Source organism: Trichomonas vaginalis, chromosome VI, assembly GCF_026262505.1.
Source record: "Trichomonas vaginalis G3 chromosome VI, whole genome shotgun sequence".
Classification (NCBI taxonomy): domain Eukaryota; phylum Parabasalia; order Trichomonadida; family Trichomonadidae; genus Trichomonas; species Trichomonas vaginalis.
The window spans coordinates 14,959,359-14,977,437 of NC_067208.1; the positions used below are offsets into that span (position 1 = coordinate 14,959,359).

The 18,079-nt window shown below is 33.9% G+C and overlaps 13 protein-coding genes and 2 pseudogenes across 15 annotated transcripts, besides 3 other annotated features; 10 read left to right on the plus strand and 5 right to left on the minus strand.

Annotated features, from left to right (window-relative positions):
- Positions 1 to 18,079: part of a mobile genetic element that runs on past both edges of the window.
- Positions 16 to 657, plus strand: TVAGG3_0867490 (organellar and viral DNA polymerase type B; the record flags this gene model as incomplete). Its single annotated transcript, XM_051249918.1, has 1 exon — positions 16 to 657. A coding segment is annotated over one exon (642 nt), but the record flags the coding sequence as incomplete, so codon positions are not given.
- On the plus strand, positions 1,333 to 2,165 carry TVAGG3_0867500 (keratin-associated protein family; the record flags this gene model as incomplete). Its single annotated transcript, XM_051249919.1, has 1 exon — positions 1,333 to 2,165. A coding segment is annotated over one exon (833 nt), but the record flags the coding sequence as incomplete, so codon positions are not given.
- On the plus strand, positions 2,503 to 2,901 carry TVAGG3_0867510 (phage tail repeat-like family; the record flags this gene model as incomplete). The annotated part of the gene is made up of 1 exon (XM_051249920.1): positions 2,503 to 2,901. One exon carries the CDS (start codon positions 2,503 to 2,505, stop codon positions 2,899 to 2,901), a length of 399 nt encoding a protein of 132 aa, XP_051085395.1.
- On the plus strand, positions 4,270 to 4,551 carry TVAGG3_0867520 (annotated as a pseudogene). Its single transcript has one exon. A coding segment is annotated over exon 1 (282 nt).
- On the plus strand, positions 4,712 to 5,212 carry TVAGG3_0867530 (organellar and viral DNA polymerase type B; the record flags this gene model as incomplete). The annotated part of the gene is made up of 1 exon (XM_051249921.1): positions 4,712 to 5,212. A coding segment is annotated over one exon (501 nt), but the record flags the coding sequence as incomplete, so codon positions are not given.
- On the plus strand, positions 6,283 to 6,891 carry TVAGG3_0867540 (KilA, N-terminal/APSES-type HTH, DNA-binding family; the record flags this gene model as incomplete). Its single annotated transcript, XM_051249922.1, has 1 exon — positions 6,283 to 6,891. One exon carries the CDS (start codon positions 6,283 to 6,285, stop codon positions 6,889 to 6,891), a length of 609 nt encoding a protein of 202 aa, XP_051085397.1.
- Positions 7,008 to 7,481, minus strand: TVAGG3_0867550 (uncharacterized protein; the record flags this gene model as incomplete). Its single annotated transcript, XM_051249923.1, has 1 exon — positions 7,008 to 7,481. The coding sequence occupies one exon, from the start codon at positions 7,479 to 7,481 to the stop codon at positions 7,008 to 7,010; it is 474 nt and encodes a 157-aa protein (XP_051085398.1).
- On the plus strand, positions 7,564 to 8,172 carry TVAGG3_0867560 (organellar and viral DNA polymerase type B; the record flags this gene model as incomplete). The annotated part of the gene is made up of 1 exon (XM_051249924.1): positions 7,564 to 8,172. A coding segment is annotated over one exon (609 nt), but the record flags the coding sequence as incomplete, so codon positions are not given.
- Positions 8,851 to 10,153: a mobile genetic element.
- Positions 8,931 to 10,057, minus strand: TVAGG3_0867580 (annotated as a pseudogene). The gene has a single exon. A coding segment is annotated over exon 1 (1,127 nt).
- TVAGG3_0867590 (organellar and viral DNA polymerase type B) lies at positions 10,526 to 11,590 on the plus strand (the record flags this gene model as incomplete). Its single annotated transcript, XM_001310793.1, has 1 exon — positions 10,526 to 11,590. One exon carries the CDS (start codon positions 10,526 to 10,528, stop codon positions 11,588 to 11,590), a length of 1,065 nt encoding a protein of 354 aa, XP_001310794.1.
- Positions 11,822 to 12,397, plus strand: TVAGG3_0867600 (organellar and viral DNA polymerase type B; the record flags this gene model as incomplete). The annotated part of the gene is made up of 1 exon (XM_001310794.1): positions 11,822 to 12,397. The coding sequence occupies one exon, from the start codon at positions 11,822 to 11,824 to the stop codon at positions 12,395 to 12,397; it is 576 nt and encodes a 191-aa protein (XP_001310795.1).
- On the minus strand, positions 12,477 to 13,040 carry TVAGG3_0867610 (uncharacterized protein; the record flags this gene model as incomplete). The annotated part of the gene is made up of 1 exon (XM_001310795.1): positions 12,477 to 13,040. One exon carries the CDS (start codon positions 13,038 to 13,040, stop codon positions 12,477 to 12,479), a length of 564 nt encoding a protein of 187 aa, XP_001310796.1.
- TVAGG3_0867620 (uncharacterized protein) lies at positions 13,359 to 13,619 on the minus strand (the record flags this gene model as incomplete). The annotated part of the gene is made up of 1 exon (XM_051249925.1): positions 13,359 to 13,619. The coding sequence occupies one exon, from the start codon at positions 13,617 to 13,619 to the stop codon at positions 13,359 to 13,361; it is 261 nt and encodes an 86-aa protein (XP_051085400.1).
- Positions 13,665 to 14,099, plus strand: TVAGG3_0867630 (uncharacterized protein; the record flags this gene model as incomplete). Its single annotated transcript, XM_051249926.1, has 1 exon — positions 13,665 to 14,099. One exon carries the CDS (start codon positions 13,665 to 13,667, stop codon positions 14,097 to 14,099), a length of 435 nt encoding a protein of 144 aa, XP_051085401.1.
- Positions 15,552 to 17,980: a mobile genetic element.
- TVAGG3_0867650 (uncharacterized protein) lies at positions 15,990 to 16,286 on the minus strand (the record flags this gene model as incomplete). Its single annotated transcript, XM_001290573.1, has 1 exon — positions 15,990 to 16,286. One exon carries the CDS (start codon positions 16,284 to 16,286, stop codon positions 15,990 to 15,992), a length of 297 nt encoding a protein of 98 aa, XP_001290574.1.

The window sequence follows — 18,079 nt, forward strand, 5'->3', positions numbered from 1 at the left end:
TATTCTCATTAAAATATGACTATTGCTGCATATGCGTATGAAACAAATGAAGCAAGAAGAGCACATGAACTAGTAAACGAAAACTCAACTTTAACCATTGAAGGCAATGATTTAGTCATTGACGATGGAAAAACTAAAAAAGTCATTGATTTCGATACTTTTAACACTTATGACCCATTCATTACAATAAGTAAAGTTCCCATCATAAATGATGGAACGGTGCAATATATAAATTCTACAGTAGATGCCTCATTAGTGAAAGTATTAAATGTTCTCATTGAATTGTTAAAGAGCTTTCGATTTGACGACAACATTAAATGCCTAAAGAATTTAGTCATGAATGAGAAACAAATTCTCGGCGTTGCTGGTAGCAGTAATGATGTACACCTTATGACATTAGAATATTATAACGAACATAAAGATGAACTGAAAGGAGAGAAGGGTGACACTGGACCTCAAGGACCACAAGGAATACAAGGAATACAAGGACCTCAAGGCGAAAACGGTTTGGATGGTGAAGATGGAAAGGATGGAAAAACTGCTAAATCATGGATATGGAACCTTATAAATACTGGTTTAACAGCTGCTTCATATGGAGTTCTTCAATACCAAATCGGAAAGATATGGGCAGTACTTGGTGAAGAAGTTTTAGATGACGTTAAAAATGCTTTGAACTTCATTTCAAATGGTTCTGATACTATTAAAACTTTATCTGGTTGGATGCAAGAAACAAGGAGTCAAATAGATACTGTAAGACGTATAGCAAACAATGCACGTACGGGATTGGATACTTTACAAGAAGCACAAAATACACTAAAGGAAGCAAATGATATTCTTGGCTCAGTATCAGACATGCATGAAGATTGGCTTAAAGGTATTGACAAATCTTTAAAAAATCACAGTCAGTCTATTGCTGACTACAAGAAAAGTATAGATTTTTTACATAGTGCTATGGACGTACATGATGGAAGCATAAGGAACTTACTTAATGCTAACAATAACTTACCAGGAACTATTAAAGCATTTATAAAGTCCTTTGTAAAACCTGGTGCTCTAACATTTAGGTCTTTGAGAGCAAGAGCATTGAAGTCAAGAGATGCAGAAACTCCAACAGAACCTACAGAAGGAACTGAAACAACAGAAACTCCAGAAGAACCACCAAAACCAACAGCTAATGAAATATTGTTCGAATATTTTCCAAGGTACTCTGTTCTCATTGCATACATTCAAGAAATACTTAAGAAAGCAGACTTGACTTTAGGAGATGATGAAAGTTCTGTATATCTTTCGTTCCAGTTTCAAATAGCAGAACTTTTGAGACAGATATGCTTAATGTATGACAACATCTCTGATTTCACAAGATATGATGACGACCATGACCCCGAACACGGTGAAGAAGAAGTTTTACAAACATCCATTAAGACAGGAAAGGTTTTAACACAAAGTCTCATTATTGACACCAAAGATGGTGAAGTGGACGTTCTTCAAGAGCTGAAGAAAAATACTTCTTCGGGAGGTGGTGGTAGGCATGAACTTGAAATAAATGAGATAGAAGAGAAATTAGCCGAAAAAGCAGATAAAAACCACGTTCATTATATAACTTCAGACGAACAGATTATAACGGACTACCATGGATATTTAACACAGGTTGAACAAATAAGCACTGAAGATGTTAATGAAAGAAGATATAAATACATTCGTGCTAAAGGTTATGACATAAGCTGTACTGTACATTATGACACGGGTAAAGCGCTAGAAGCATTTAGTTATAACGATGAAATTTATGCCTCTACTTTCTCTGTTAAAGGTGTATTAGTTGAACCAAGATTTACTTTGAGAGTTAAGTCAAAAATAACGTTTGAAGATGCTATTAAAAGTAAAGCTGACAAAGTTGAACTCGAAGCAATGAACAAAGTTTTGAAATCTCATAAACACAACATCTCCGATATAAATGAACTTCAAGCTACATTAGACAGTAAAGCCGACAAGAACCATACACATGAATCCTTCACTACTGTTAGAGCAGACGACATAATATTGAACTATACCCTTGGTTCAAGTGCACCTTTAGAGAATCCAAGTACAAGCGTAAAAGATACACTAAACTCCTTAAATAGTAAATGTATGAACATTGAAGGTCATGTCAGAAACTTTGAAACATATAAACTACCAGCAATGTTAGATAAAAAAGCAGATAAAGAACATACACATAACTCCTTCTCAACTGTTGCTATAGAAAGTATTGAAGGAACAGTTGGCGGAACTGGTGGGGATGCATTATATTATAAACCTCCTAACTTTCCACAAGGTTTAACATCGAATGAAAACATAACAACGAAGAAAGAAATTAGCTGTAAAAATGTTTATGTCATGGATGATGAAAATAATGTTAAATTCACTGCTCAAGATTTATATGATAAGAAAGCAGACAAAACAGAGCTTCAAACATTAAAGACTGAAATACTTTAAACATTATATCCTATAGGTTCTATTTATACGTCAATGAACTCAACAAATCCAGCAAGTGTTTTAGGTTTTGGTACGTGGGAACAGATTGTAGACAAATTCTTATACTGTGCTAACTCTTCAAAGCAAACAGGAGGTTCGAAGAAAATTAAAGAAGCAAACCTTCCACCGCACACTCATACAGGAACTACAAACACAACAGGTAATCATTCACATTCAATAACAAAAAGAGGTTATACAAATTTTGCAGCAGGTTCGGATAGACAGGGAATGAATAGATATGATATTTCAAGTGACCCAGTAGATTCAAGCGCAGGTATTTTCTGTGGAACCGCAGGAAATCATGTCCATACTTTCACAACAAATCCAACAGGCTCGGGTGCAGATTATATGCCACCATTTGTGACTATATTCGCATGGTACCGCATTCAATGAACGCGCTTGAGCCTTGAATAAAATCTTTAACTTTACATAAATGAGCTTGAAAGAAGTATTCGAACAACATCCATGGAGGTCATTTAAGAAGTTCAATGAAGCTGCAAAGAGTTGGGGATTTACTAACAGAGCTGAAGTGAAAAGGTTCTTTAAAAAAATGTTGTACATCAAACAAAAATAAACCCTTACGACTACTTTTTACCAATTTACTCCAACACTCCTGACGCATACCAATTTGACACTCTCATTCAAAGCAGAAAAGGAGGACATAACCCATTCCTCATCTTCATTAATGTTAACACTCGTAAAGCATATGCATATCCAATGAAAAATAAAGGAACTCGTGAAGTGTTAAGAGTTTTACAAAAGTTTGTAGCAGAACATAGCCCAAGTACTTTAACATCAGACCAAGACAGTGCATACCTCAGCAATGAAATCACATAATTTCTCATTAAGCATAACATAACTCACTACACTACTGAAGACCATAACCATAACATACTCGGCATCATAAACCGCTTCATAAGAACGCTCAGAGATTTAAACCAAGAGCGAGACTTTACCGAAGAAACAATGAACATTTTCTCGAAGTATATAATTCCTCAACACATTCTACAACAGGACAAAAAAATTCAATGACAACACAACAAGAAGAAAAGTATATACAAAAGAAACGAAGCCAAACACAAAATATCAGAAATTCAACACAATTTACCCTCATTCCTGGTACAAAAGTTCGTGTAGTTCTTGACGACAAGCCGTTGACACAAAGAAACGTTTAAGGTTAAGTAGAAACTAATATATATCGTTAGACTCTACGAGGTAATGGATATCTTTATAAAAGCTGCTGACGACTCTATTGCGTTTTACCCTCGACATAAATTAGTTGAAAGTAGTAATGGCAAACTTGCTGAAACCATTGACGAAGCAAAGCAAGAGTGGTTATTGAAATACTTGGCTATAACATAAACGATCGATGACACTTATAAAGTAAGATATGAAGAGGCGTTGAAGATGTTATACCATCTAAGAACTTGAGAGAGTCAAAGTCAACACATCTGGGACCATTAGAGCGGGAGTACTGGAAAGACAAAAATAAGCCAGAAAGAATAAGAAAAATTCTTCTAAACTTTTTCATTAGATGTAAATCAGACATGAATGAGAACAGTCATGATATCATTAATGGTACCTATTATTTTTCATAAAGACGCAAAGCGGCGAGGACGAAGTCCATGACCAAAAATAATGTTTAGGGTAGATGGTTAGATCTACCCTCATTTCTACCCTCTTGAATTTTCATGAATTTCCTTAAGATAGAAAAAAATAACGCTAATTTTTTTCTAAAAAATTTTTATTTTGTATAAAGATATGATTTTCAACAATCGGCACAACAACAATTCAAACAACTTCACCAAAACTCGTTAGTCATGAAATCCAACATCTATGTTAGTAGAGATGAAAAGCTTCATCCCTTCTTCATATAGTTTTGTAACAGAAATACAAAGAATAAAGCAAGAACTTTTAACAAGTAATTTAGACTGTACCGCACAGGATGAAGAAAATGAACAGTATCTTTATGAAATGCAGGACATTATTGACCATTTACCCAAATTGCCTGAAATTCAGCAGCAAAAAACTAACTATTCCTGAATTCGATGAAATTGAAGTGAAACCAACTGACTCAGTAGAAATAAAGAAGTTCATACGTAAAGTAAACTATGAGTTTCTAGGATATCATTGCAACCATAAAGTTATGGACAAAGATTGCGACATGGTATATAAGAACATCTCTGACATATATAAATCGGGGGAGTTTAAGACATACGACAACATTGTTTCATTAGTTGCAAAATGTGTATGGCAGATAAGAGATAAAGATAGAAGAGGTAAGGTATGGAATGAACAGATAAAACCAACTGCTTCAGATTTAAAGAAAACCATTGACGCCTTAGTTGTTCTAGCTGGTTTTATTTCAATGTATAACGCAAAAACGATGCCGCAATGTTCAAAATGTAAGGCAGCAATGAGGAAATATAACTACTCAGTCAAAGAGATAGAAAGAATGCGAAACGACTATGCAGACTTAAAGAAAGAAGCAGAAAAACCAGCAGAAAATGAAATGGACATGTTAGAATTTCTGAACAAAAACTATTCAACTGCTGACGATTTCCTTCTATCTGACGTCAAGAAGAAGTATAAAGAAACTTTCGGCATTGTTAAAACATTCGATGTACTAAAAGAAGAAATAGAAGCTACAAAACTGTTTAGAGTCTCACGAATTCATAACGTTTACCATGTAAAACGGTTATAAATAATGAGGGTAGAAATGAGGGTAGATCTAACCTTCTACCCTAAACATTATTTTTGCTGAAAAATGACCAAATTTCATGAATTTCATTAGTTAGAAAAATAACGCTAATTTTTTTCTAAGAAAATTTTTTATCTTGTATGTAAAGACAGTAATGTCAAACATTGAGTTTGAAACAGTTAGAAAGATAGACAATGACACCAAAGTGGTTAGAATTGGTGATTTAAACGTAAGATACTGTAAGAAATACAACAAATATTCTTTGTCAGACATTATATCTCCATCTGAAAAGAAAACAAACCACTGGGTTAGAAATGCTTCAACTCAGAAAATTTTGACAAGAAATCCTGAGCTTATGATATCAGTAAGATTCTATGGAACTACAGCATATCTCATTGACAAAAGTCTTATACCAATAGTTTTGTTATGGTTAGACCCAGTTGTTGGATATAACTTCATAACTTATGGTTCATTCGATACGGAACGTTGCAGTGAAGGCTTACTTTACATCGTTCAGAAATCGAAGGACTTCAATACAAAGAGATATAAGATAGGAAGAACATATAATATAACTCAAAGATATGACTCTACAGTCAATAGAGTCAAGGTTGTGTTTGTTAATGATATGAGAGCTGCTGAAACAGAACTGCTTGAAGTTTTTGAGAAAATGTATGGTGCTCCCACGAAAGGTAAAGAAACGTTTGAAGTAGATGAGATAGATAAAGCTATAAAATTATTTGACGAAGTTGCTGAAAAATACATGTAAAGCGTTTATTTTTGGTCTTTTGTGAAAGTCAGAAAATAACGCTAATTTTTTTCTAACAAATTTTTTTATTTTGTATGTAAAGACAGTAATGTCAACATTAGAGAACACAACAACAGTTATAGTCCATGAAGCCATAAATGAAGAATACGAATACATACAATATAACAAACAACTTCGCCTCATTCGTTCGGTCAAAGACGATATGTACCAAATGCAAAGTATAATGAACGCTCTTCGTTCTACAAAGCAAGCATATCATTGGTTTGAAAACCAACAGACAAAAGAACTTTTAGAAGAATTTCCTCATATGATTGCTTCCCTCGGAAAACCGAGGGAAGAGATTCCGTATGAAAATCGCAAGAATTTGGCTCTTGGTTTGAAAGGTTATTATGTTCATAGACTTTTAGTAAACGCCGTAGCAATGTGGACTTCACCTCGTTATGCTTGTTATATTTTCATGATGTTAGATGAACTATATAAAGCAGAACGTGAAGAGATGGAAAAGAAACTTCAAGCAAAAGATGAAGTCATTGAATCCAAAGACAAAAGCATACAGAAAAGAATACCGCGTTCAGTACCAAAAGGAAAGGAAAAGAGTTATAAGTATATGATATATACTGAAGAGTTGGAGAAAGAAGAAGATAAAGATATGGTTATGTTACATTTAGTCAGAAGAAACAACAAGAGCTTTTATGACTTAGCTAAAATATATAAATCTGACAGAAACTGGTTCTTTTGTGAAAACTTACCGATTTCAATGACACCGAATGAACAAATAAAGGAAATTGTCAAAAATACTCTTCCTCAAACACACTATGACATCAAAGGTTGCACAATACTTACATTCAAAGAAGACTTAACATTACTGAAGGAAAAAATAACAGAATATTTCGATAACTTCAAAGAGGAAGAATGAAGTCACGACAACATTAACGAAGAAGTCACGACAACATTAACGAAGAGAGAATGAGGTGAAAAAAGAGGTGAAAAAACGGGCGAGATCTCACCTCTTCACCAAAAATATATTTTTGCTTAAATAGCTTCAGGGTCTATTTCTTCAACCATTTCACTTCCTTCGTCAATGTCAATAGAAGCTTCTTCAACCTTTGGTAAGAATTTCTGTATAACATCTTTGTTCGTTATTGTCTTCAGAGATGAAGGATAATATTTCACATTTGTTTCACCTTTCTTATATTCTTTCTGTTCGGAAAGATTTAAAGCAATACTGAAGAAGTCAATGTTAGAGTTCTTTATAACAGTATAATGAGTATCTTTGACATTCACGAAGAAACTCTTTTGTTTCAAAACTACTGCTAACTCTTGTGAAGTATAACGTTTGCGGTCAATGACGATAGCTAATGGTCTGACATACTGACCAAACTTAGATTCTTTCACAAACTTCTTGTTAAAGATAACATTAACATTTGAAGCATTATTGAACTCATTCTTGATGACAGTAGCGAGAGCATTGTATGAAAAGAACTTGCAATCTTGCATGTGTTTCATTAAAGTTTGAAATATTTTAAAACTAACCTTAAAAAATCTAAGCTAATTTTTTTCTAAGAAAATTTTTTATTTCCTACTAAAGATGTATCGGAAGTTGTCTAAGTTAGAACACTCGGAAATAAAACAACTTCTAACAGAAGCTAACATAGATGTTGCAAAGCATTACGCAACAAACAAAAAAGCACTCGCTGACATCCTCAATGACTACAATGGTGCTATAAGTTATGATAGAATTCATGAGTTCATAAAGCCGCAACGCGGCGAGGACGAAGTCCATGCAAGAGCATTTCCTTTAAATGACGTTGCTATTGACTTATATCATAGACGTTCAGTACCTCATGAAGTAAGAAGAGAAATGTTTGACATAACAAATGCAAACATTGGTGAAACAAGAAGAAGAGACGACACACTGAAACAACAGAGAAGAGAGATGTTTAAGAGCGCTATAGAACAAGTTCGCAAAGCTAACGATGTCATTCGTTCCATTGACGACAAACCAAAAGAAGGTGAGAGATGGTTAAAGAAAGATGAAGAGAATAGGAAGAGAAATGTGAAGTCAGGCAATAGACTCATTGACTTTAACATCGAAGCTTTAGATGAACCAAACAGAGACTACTTACACAAACATTTCGGTAAGGTTTTCATGAGACTCTTAGAGAAGATTAAAATAAACTCACAACAAAGATGGATGGTATGTTATAAACTTGGTGGAAAGTATGAATGTTCTACGTTAAACCTCAATAATATTGGAACATTACTACATCAGAGATATAGATGACTTCTGGAATGAAATCCTTGGTGAAAAGAAGTTTTATAAGAAGAGAAGCGGTCAGTTCTGGAAGTATCTTTGCACATTACCTATAAATCTTGAACGCTACCAAATCTTCAATGAACTGAACAAAAGAACTGCAGCACTTATGACAGAAGACAATTGTTTCGTTTATGCTTGCATTCAGGCTGGAGTAAATGAAGAAACTATTGACCACATGAGAGAAGTCATTCGTGTTAGAGACTTTCCTCAAAGTAAAGTACAAGAAATTTCTGACGCAACAGGTATAGCATTTAATGTTACCATTGGTTATTTCGACAACTCCAAAGATAACAGAATAATTCACTACATACCAAAAGAATGTGAAACTGCTCGAACTATTGACTTACTTCTTGTTGAAGACCACTACATGCTAAATGAAAGATTACCAATGACAACATATTTCATTCGCAACTATATAGAAATCTTGAAGGAGTGTGGTGGAATGAACATTGAGAAACAGATGAAGATTTATACAAAGAGAGAAGATAAATATGTAGTTCGTTATGATAAAACAACACCGTTATGGGATGTTATGAAAACATTGTGGGAGTGCAAATATAGGGTGTCCAAAGGTGTGTTTAGCACAAACCTGAATACTGCGAATAGAAATAAACAAGTTACATATATATAAAGTTTATTTAAATATAATCACCATTGGATTCAATCACGCGTTCGCAGCGATCGATCCAGGCTTGAAAGACACGCTTTAAATCATCATGAGAAAATTGCTCAAATTGCTCTCTTACAAAATTTTCAAGATCATCTGGACTCGCGAATTCGCGTCCTTCAGCTCTCTTTTTTAGCGTGCCGAATAAATAAAAGTCAGAGGGTGCAATATCAGGTGAATAAATTGGGTTTGGAACAACTTTGACATTGTTTTCCACCAAGTAATTCATTACCTTATGACTTTTGTGAACTCTTGAATTATCAAAATGAATTGCAAACTTTTGTTTTCGTTGTTTGGATTTCTCAAACTCATCAGAATTGATAATTTGAGTAAGAACATTGTCAATTAGATACTGAGCATTCATCGTATTAGGTTTTTGAAGAATATCAATTGCGATGATGTCATTCACGCCCCAAAAAACCGACAACATCATCATTGGTGTGTTAATTTTTTTCTTCGGGAATGTTTGCGGATTTTCATCCTTCGGGATCCACATGATTTTGGCTTCTGTTGCATATTGAAACCAAGAATCGTCCCCTGTTACTAAAAAGCGAAACTTCTTGGATTGATACGCACCCAATATAGAGAGGAGCTCTTTCGAAGATTGGACTCTAGATTTTTTTTGAACTGAATTAAGGTTGTGCGGAACCCAACGTGTATACGCTAGTTTGTAGTTCAAATAATTGTGCAGATAATAACTGACTGTTGTAGGTGGTATCTTTGTCATCTCCTCTATCCTTCTGAATGATGCTCTTGGGTCTTCATCTAGCGCTTGAAGAATTGCTTTGATTTTTCTTTGATCCGGCGATTTTTTGTCAATTTTTATGATGGGCGCCTTTTTGTTCATGAAGTGATACATCCTAACATGATACGTTACAGTGGAATAGCTAGGAGCATCTATACCGAAGCATTTTACCAATGTCTCGTAGATTTTTTACAGTCTTTGCATTTTTTTGCAAGAGCGAGGATGTTTTCTTTATGATTCATTAAAAAAATGAAAAAAATCCCGCCAAAATTTCCCGCGAAACCGCCTCTTGTCTCAAAATTCATTTTATATCCCGGCATGGCGCCAAAATACAACATACTCATCATATACATATATTCATATTTTTTATTATATATTTATAATCAGCATATATCTCCTTTAATAGTCTCATATAGAGCGCTGTGCTAAACGCACCTTTGGACACCCTATATTTCGAACCTATTTCTTATGGAGAACTTTTCACATATACTACTGACTTATATAAACAGAACCTTGCACCATTTAAAGATTTGACATATGCTCCAAAGTATTGTGTACAACTGAAGAAGAAAGCCGAGTCAAAAGAAGTAAATAAAAATAAGTGCAAGTTCATTCCTGAGCACGTTTTCTTTGCTGACTTTGAGTGTAGCACAGACGGCTTTCATAAAGCTTTTAACATCTGTTATGACAGTGAAGATGGTTCAGTGAGTGAAAGCATTTGGGGTCAGAACTGTGCAACAGAATTTTTGGAACGACTTCCTGACAAGAGTTTAATATATTTCCATAACCTCAGTTATGATATAAACTTCATCTTAAGACACATGACAGAAGTGAAAGGAACTCCCATCATTAAAGGTTCACGAACAATGCAAATAACTGGCTTATATAAAGGAAGGGCAATTATTATAAAAGACTCTTACAGTGTTATAAATAAGAAGCTTAAACTATTTCCTGCTATGTTTAACTTACAAACAGGACCGAAAGAAGTATTTCCATACAACTACTACAGCAGTGTTTTGTTAGCAAATGACAACAGAACTGGTGTCATTTCTGAAGCGTGTAAGTTTATCCATGATGCGGATACGTTCATGAAAAACATAGATTCTATCAAAGGTTGCAGAATAGATGAAAACCACTTCGACTTAGAAAAGTATAGCACATTTTATTGCAAACAAGATGTAAGAATTTTAAGAGAAGGTTTTGTTAAGTTCCGCAATGACATATTGAAAGAATTTGATTTAAACGTTTATGACTACGTTAGTATTTGTTCAATTGCTAACAAATTATTTGAGAACAGAGTGTACTTCCCGAATGGAAATTTATATGACCTCTCAAATAAACCAAGAGAATTTATTTCACGCTGTATTCAAGGTGGAAGATGTATGCTGTCAGATAACATGAAACAAAAGAGTAAAGAGAAACTCATTGCTGATTTCGACGCTGTTTCATTATATCCATCAGCTATAGCAAGACTTTATACTTTAGAAGGTATACCGAAAGTATTGGAGAAAGAAATGTTAAGCACAGAGTATCTCATGAGACATTTATTCGATGACGACCAAAAGGAACCCATTGGTGAAAAGTTTATGTCCGGCTTCTTTGTTCTCATTAAGATAACAGAGATTGGAATACATAGACACTTTCCTTTAATAGTTTGTGACCCTAAACTAAATCCAGAACTTAACGTTCCCAGAAGTTCAAACACTTGCTGTTTAATGTATGTTGACCATATAACATTACAAGACCTCATAAAATATCAAGGTGTCAAATGTGAAGTGTTGCAAGGATACTATTACGATGGAAACAGAGATATTAGAATAAGAGATGAAGTAAAGAAGTTGTTTGAGTTAAGGTTAAAGTATAAGAAAGAAGGAAATCCTTTGTAAGAAAATATAAAGCTCATTCTGAACAGTATTTATGGCAAAACTATTCTATCTCCTATTGAGTCAAAAATAACCATAGTAAATGACAAAGATGCTATAAGATATGCCATCAGAAACTACAACCATATCATTAAATTTGAAGGTTTGGATGGTTCAGATAAAACTATTTTCAAGCTAACGAAAAGCATTTGCAGACACTTTAACTTCTGTCCACTTGGTGTTAACATTCTGTCTATGTCGAAGAGAATAATGTGTGAAGTATTCTGTACTGCTGAAGATATGGGTCTTCAAATATTTTACCAGGACTGCGATAGCATGCATATTTTCAATGAAGACATCCCACTGTTAGCTCAGGAATTTCAGAAGAGATACGGTAGAGAACTTATTGGTAAAACATTAGGTCAGTTCCATTCTGACTTCGCAGAAATAACACCTGGAAAACAAAGTTTAGCATACAAGTCAATATTTTGTGGAAAGAAGACTTACATAGACTTACTCACGAATGATTTAAATGAAGTTGCATTTCACTGCAGAATGAAAGGCGTGAAGCAAGACGTTCTTGCTTTAACAGCTAATGAAATGTTTCCTGACTCTGTTCTGTGTTTCTCTGATGAAGATAAAGGTTTAATGGTTCCGCAAGGAACATATGACAAAGACTCTGAGTTCAGTTTAATGAAACTTTACAAAGCACTTCATGATGGTCAAGAGATTGGATTTGACTTATGTAAGTCATGTCAACCTTGCTTTGAAGAGAAGTTTAACTTCTCAATAACGACTAAAACAAGCTTTATTCGTAAGTTGAAGTTCTGAGGTCATTTATTTTTGTCAGCAATGAGGTCATTCGTGATAAAAATAAAACTAGCGGCAAGGGCGAAGCCCATGTGGTCATTTACAATACTGCGATGGTAGAGTTTAAGAGTTGTGCTTCAATGTAGAGACAGTCCTTATGGTCTGGAGGTAAGAACACTGGGCAGTTATGGTCATGAGTGGAGAACATGTCTATCCAAAACTCACGATTGAAGCCAGTTAATTTATAGTATTTAGGGTTAGGAAGTGGTGAAGTTCTTGTATGACCAATGAACTCATTTTCAACTCCCTTACTTAAGTTTGAATATAATATAGCTTGCTTTCTATCCCAAATACCTGGAAATCTAATTTCGGAAAAATCATTTTTCCTCGGAAGCATTGCATCATAATTGAAAACATTCTTGAAATCATCACTTGGTTCAGAGATTTGAAATCTTATACGTAATGGATTTTCTTTCTTTTTAGCGACTTCATTGAATGGTGAGAATACAATGAATTGACAGTCATGTGTTCCATCTTCATTTTCATTAAATTCATAATGAAAGTCTATAAGTTGTGGCTGACTACCTTCTTCTTTCAGTTGTGCAAGAAACTCACGTAAAGGCTGTAAAGTTTGTACTTCAATGTTAAACTTTTTCTCGAACATTTCATTAAATGAAATCATACATTGCAACAATGTTGTATCGTCTTTAAAGTATTTGTATATGTGAATGTTTTGGGCGCTTAAAGACTGTTCGTCATTTTCTATCTCGACTTGAAGTATAAAGTCAACCTTTCTGAAAGCACGTGTTATATACATATTTGTTATGCCAATGTACTTCTCTTCATTTATGTTCACAATCCAGTCTGTTGGAAACTTAAACGTTACTCTGTTCCCCTTTATTTTGACGTCAGGGTTTTCACTACTGAACGCAACAGATAAAGGTATTTGTCTATACATTTAATTCGGATAAAAATAAATCATTTACTCTTTCTTTGCTTCAGCTTCTTTAGCTTTTGCTTCAGCTTCTTCTCTAGCTTTCTTCGCCAGCAAACGTGGGTTCTTTTGTCTTCCAGCAGCTAATGCAGCAAGTTGTTTTTCACTAAGTTTTCTCTTTGGTCTCTCTGGCTTTTGTTCTTGTTTTTGTTCCTTCAGTTCGGATAAAATTTGCTCACGAATTTCTTTCTTCAATGCTTCAACATCTATGACCCCTTGGGTCTTGTCCGTAGGGCTTGTCTGAGTCATTTGACTGCAGATAAAAATCTAACTTAAAACTTTAACCGATGTAAAATGAGCTTGTCAAAATCAGAACGAGAGTCTATTATATTAAATGACGCAAGAGGAATACAACATCCTTTCTATTACGTAAGTCAGAGTAAAGATGGTAAAATATACGTAAGAAAAAGAAAGGTTCCATTAGCGAATGCAGAAAGCGACAACATTAAGGTGTATGGCAAGGGTGAAGTCCACGAAGCCCATATAAAACCTTCTGTTCAAACTGAGCCACCAAAAGAACAAGAAGAAAAGAAGCCAGATGTACTTTCAATAACGAACCAAGAGCTTATTGCAAAGTTCGTGAATTTCATTGAAAAACAAACCGAGTCAAAGAATCCTGACCCGCCAGTGAAAGAAGTTGAGACAAAAGAGAATGTACAGTTCATTGAAAATGTCAAGAAACAACTTCCACCACGAATGCCAAGAAGAAGAGTGAGAATAATGAAGTAAATAGATATTTTTATCTGAAGTAAATACATGCAGAACGAACAGCTAAACGAATTTACTCCAGCAGAGCATATTCATCAGATTCGCTCATATTTCGATATCATAGACAATGCAGTTCAAATTGGTGACACTAATAGAAAATATTCTGACGCAAAGATTCCATCACAACCTGGAACTGCTAAAGATAACACATGGGTAACATTCAATCTCTCACCTCCTGGTGAAAATATGTTGGACCTTTACAATACATTCATTACGTATAAAATGGAAGGTCAATTTATTGTAGATAAAGAAATTGGTTCAGGTTCCAATAAAACAAACCCACCAGGATTTTGGATTGGTTTCGATGACGCTTTCTATGCAGTTGCTGGATATCAAATCCTTGCAAATGGTCGTATCGTATATTCTCAAGACAACGCAAGAGAAGAAGCATATATAAACTTCAAACTCACAAACTACCGAACAAATAAAGAAAGTAGATGTTTTCTCAAAGACTCGACATGAAGATGTATGGAGTCATTCGGGAACATGCAGAACAGGACAAATTGTTAGTGGTCCAATTACAGCAGGAAAATCATTTGATTTTAAGCTTCGTTTAAGAATTCCTGTTAGAAGATTCCTTCCATTAGAAGCTATTCGATTTATTCCAGCTTTTGCAGGAAACATTCAGCTTAAAGTAAAGTTCAGTAGCGACGCCTTACAATGCACATCTATATCTGTAAATGATATCATTGCTTTCAATCCAACTCTTAAAGTTGCATTTGCTTCAGATTCAAATCCACCGACAAATAAATTTGTTCCATGGAATGAACCAGTCACTATGATAACGAAGGCAGTAGAAGCTAGTGGAACAGTTACTATTACAACTGTAACCCAGCAACTATTTCGAACAAAGATGGATTTTAATGAATGTTTCATTCATCCAAAGTCATTCTCTTTAGACCCTAACATTTATACAGAACTTGTAGAACATTATACAAACGAGGCTTTATGTTTTCCTGTTAAAGTTATGGATTGGATTCCTATGGACGGTTCATTCTCAAAGAATACAGATAGTTCAAGTGCAACATTTACAGCAGCTTATACGCCTATTAATGTTAAAAGTATTTGGGCACTATTTAGAAAGAAAGACAACTATTATGTTAATTTTGAGAACCCTAAGTTTAAATATCTTCAGCTTTCCATGGGAGCTTATGGAAATATGCCTGCAGAACCCGAAAAATCATATGGACCTGTATTTTATGAAATGGTTGCGAACGCCTGCAATACAAACAATGATATGATAGGATTTAATGAAGATGTTATGAGGTCATTGGTGGATGATGGTAGTGTGGAACATAAATGGGATAGCTATGACAACACACATTTCTTATGTGGTTTTCCAACAGAAGTGGACTTTTGCTTCCAGCAAGGTCAAACATCTACTGCTCCAATAACATACAAATTGTCTGTTAAGGATGGGCACTCATAGGCTCCTGACAGCATAAAAATGTTATTATCTCACAATATAAAAGGAATCATAGGAATCTACAACTATATCTATATTGTTGGAAGACTTCTTAATGTATCATGCATATAAGTTATATCAATAACTCCATTATGTTATATGATTGTAATCATATTTTCGTTTCATGTTCAAAAACATTAAAATCATACTAACTATATGAGTATTATATTTAGGAAGCTGATATATAGATATGATAAAATGCTAGGTTTTGTGATTAAGAATATATACTTATCTTTTAGAAAATAATACTTTTATAAAAAATTATATCTTATATAATCTAAAAATTTTGGACAATTAAAAAACATTAATTAAAAATAGAAGGTGAAAGTGTTTATTCAAAGAAGGTGCAAGATTATGATGTTTTGAGGGTGAAATAAATTTAATAATTATTTATGTGATTTAAGAGTAATACGATCATCGGTAGCTTGAAGACCTCTCTTTATAGCTCTTAATGCCGCAAACTTTTTTTGAACTTGCTTTGAATTTTTGAATGCTTTGATTAAATCTTTTGTTGTATCATACATTCTGAAATATCTGTTCATCATTTCTGGCATTGTTGGTAAATTTAACCTGTATCTTATTGCTACAATCGTTTCAAACATACTTTCATTGAAATGCAATATTGTGACTGCCATCCTAATTGGCCAAGAAGCATGCCAATTAATATTTTTATTAGCAAGCATTGCTTTGATATGGTTTATCGATTCAACTACTTGAGTTGAATGAATCTTTTTTACCATATCAAAGATTTTTACGGTATCTTCGAGGAATTTTTTAAGTGTTTTTATAGCAGTTTTATTTTTTGCATATTTCCATGGTTTAATCATCTTGCATTTTTCAGGATCTGGACAAAATTTATGATTTCCGGCATAATGTTTAGCGGAATTCAACCATAAAAACTTCTTTGTTTTAATTGACATATGTGTGTCATTGAGAAGTTGCCTAAGCCAACGCAATAAATTCTTTGAAATGCTAGATAAGATTCTGAATTCTGGCAGTTTGAGCTTTTTCTGTATATTGTTAAGAAAATGTCCAGGATCTCTGTATTCTCTGATACCTTTGAACGTATTTTTGATTGTAGAAACAATTTTGACATCGCCATCATGCACAAAAAAATTTACACGTTTTTCATTATTCCAACGCTTCAGCATTCTTTTTAAGCCTTCAAATTCCATTTCATTTGATTTTCCGTTGAAATTACCTTTGAAATTTTTAAAAGATTTAGATATCACTTCCCAATCTACAATTTTTTTGAGTTTCTCTTCTACAAATTGTACATAGCAAAACATTGCATTTCTTCTCTGACTCCAAGAACCGTCAAACAAAAGTCCCGAACATTTTCTCATTCGAGATTTCCAATAATTAACAGATTCTCTGGCAACTTCTATGATAACACGACCAACCTTTTCTTGGACTCGATGAAATGTAGCTTCTGACGGAACTTTGATGTTATTCAGCATGAATTGAAATTCTGATTGGCAAAATGTAGCGCCGCTCAATAATACAGATAGCACAAATTCAACAGTGTTGACGACATATGGCTCTACCCTATTTTTCGCGCTTTGAACTAAGTTCTTTATACGCTTTGCAACTGCTTTTGTTCGCCGCGGCATGAAAAATGAAGAATAACTTGACGGTTTCTTGAACAAATGGTTGCACATTCAAATATTGTGATGTACGATCAGGATAAAAGAATGTTGTTGCCGTGAATTTAGAAAATAGCAAAATTTCAATTTACGCAATCGAGATATAACTTGATCGTTTGAGCGATAACCATGGCACCCATAGTATTAATGAAAGTACTCATACTTACAATTATTTTCTCCCATAGGAATATTGTTCAATATACTTCACCTATAGAAGAAATCTCGAAATAAAATCGAATTTTTTCAAAAATTACAAAAATCAATTTTTTACAAAGATGTTCGAAAAATAACATTATATACGCATCAAATCAAAGCATTATATGGAGCATTATAATTCTATATATGATTGTCCATCTTGCTGTTGTGCTATTTTTTTTAAACAATAATTTCATTGTTGAAATTAAATTTGCAATTTCAGTAAAAATTGCGACCCATCATTTTGAATATAATTGAATTAATACATTTATTGTAAGAATATTATATACCAAATATTAGACTTCCACATGAATCCTGGTATGATATTATAAGTATTGCAAAATTAGAAAAAAATATGCTCATGATATACTAAAATTCATGTTTCAAGGTTAACTTATAAATAAAATAAGTTCGAAAAATGCATCACTAAATATTTGAGCTTGTGCACTATAATGCTATATAATAGTCTTCACTGTTTTTAATATATTGACTTTGCTAGACTTGATTTTTTTCATCACCCTAATGAGTGCCCATCCTTAAAGGACCTATTGAACTAGCAACTGAAAACGTACCAAAGCCACTTATTGGATTTATGAGGGATTGTTGCTTTGCCATTCAGGTAAGACAGTCAGGCA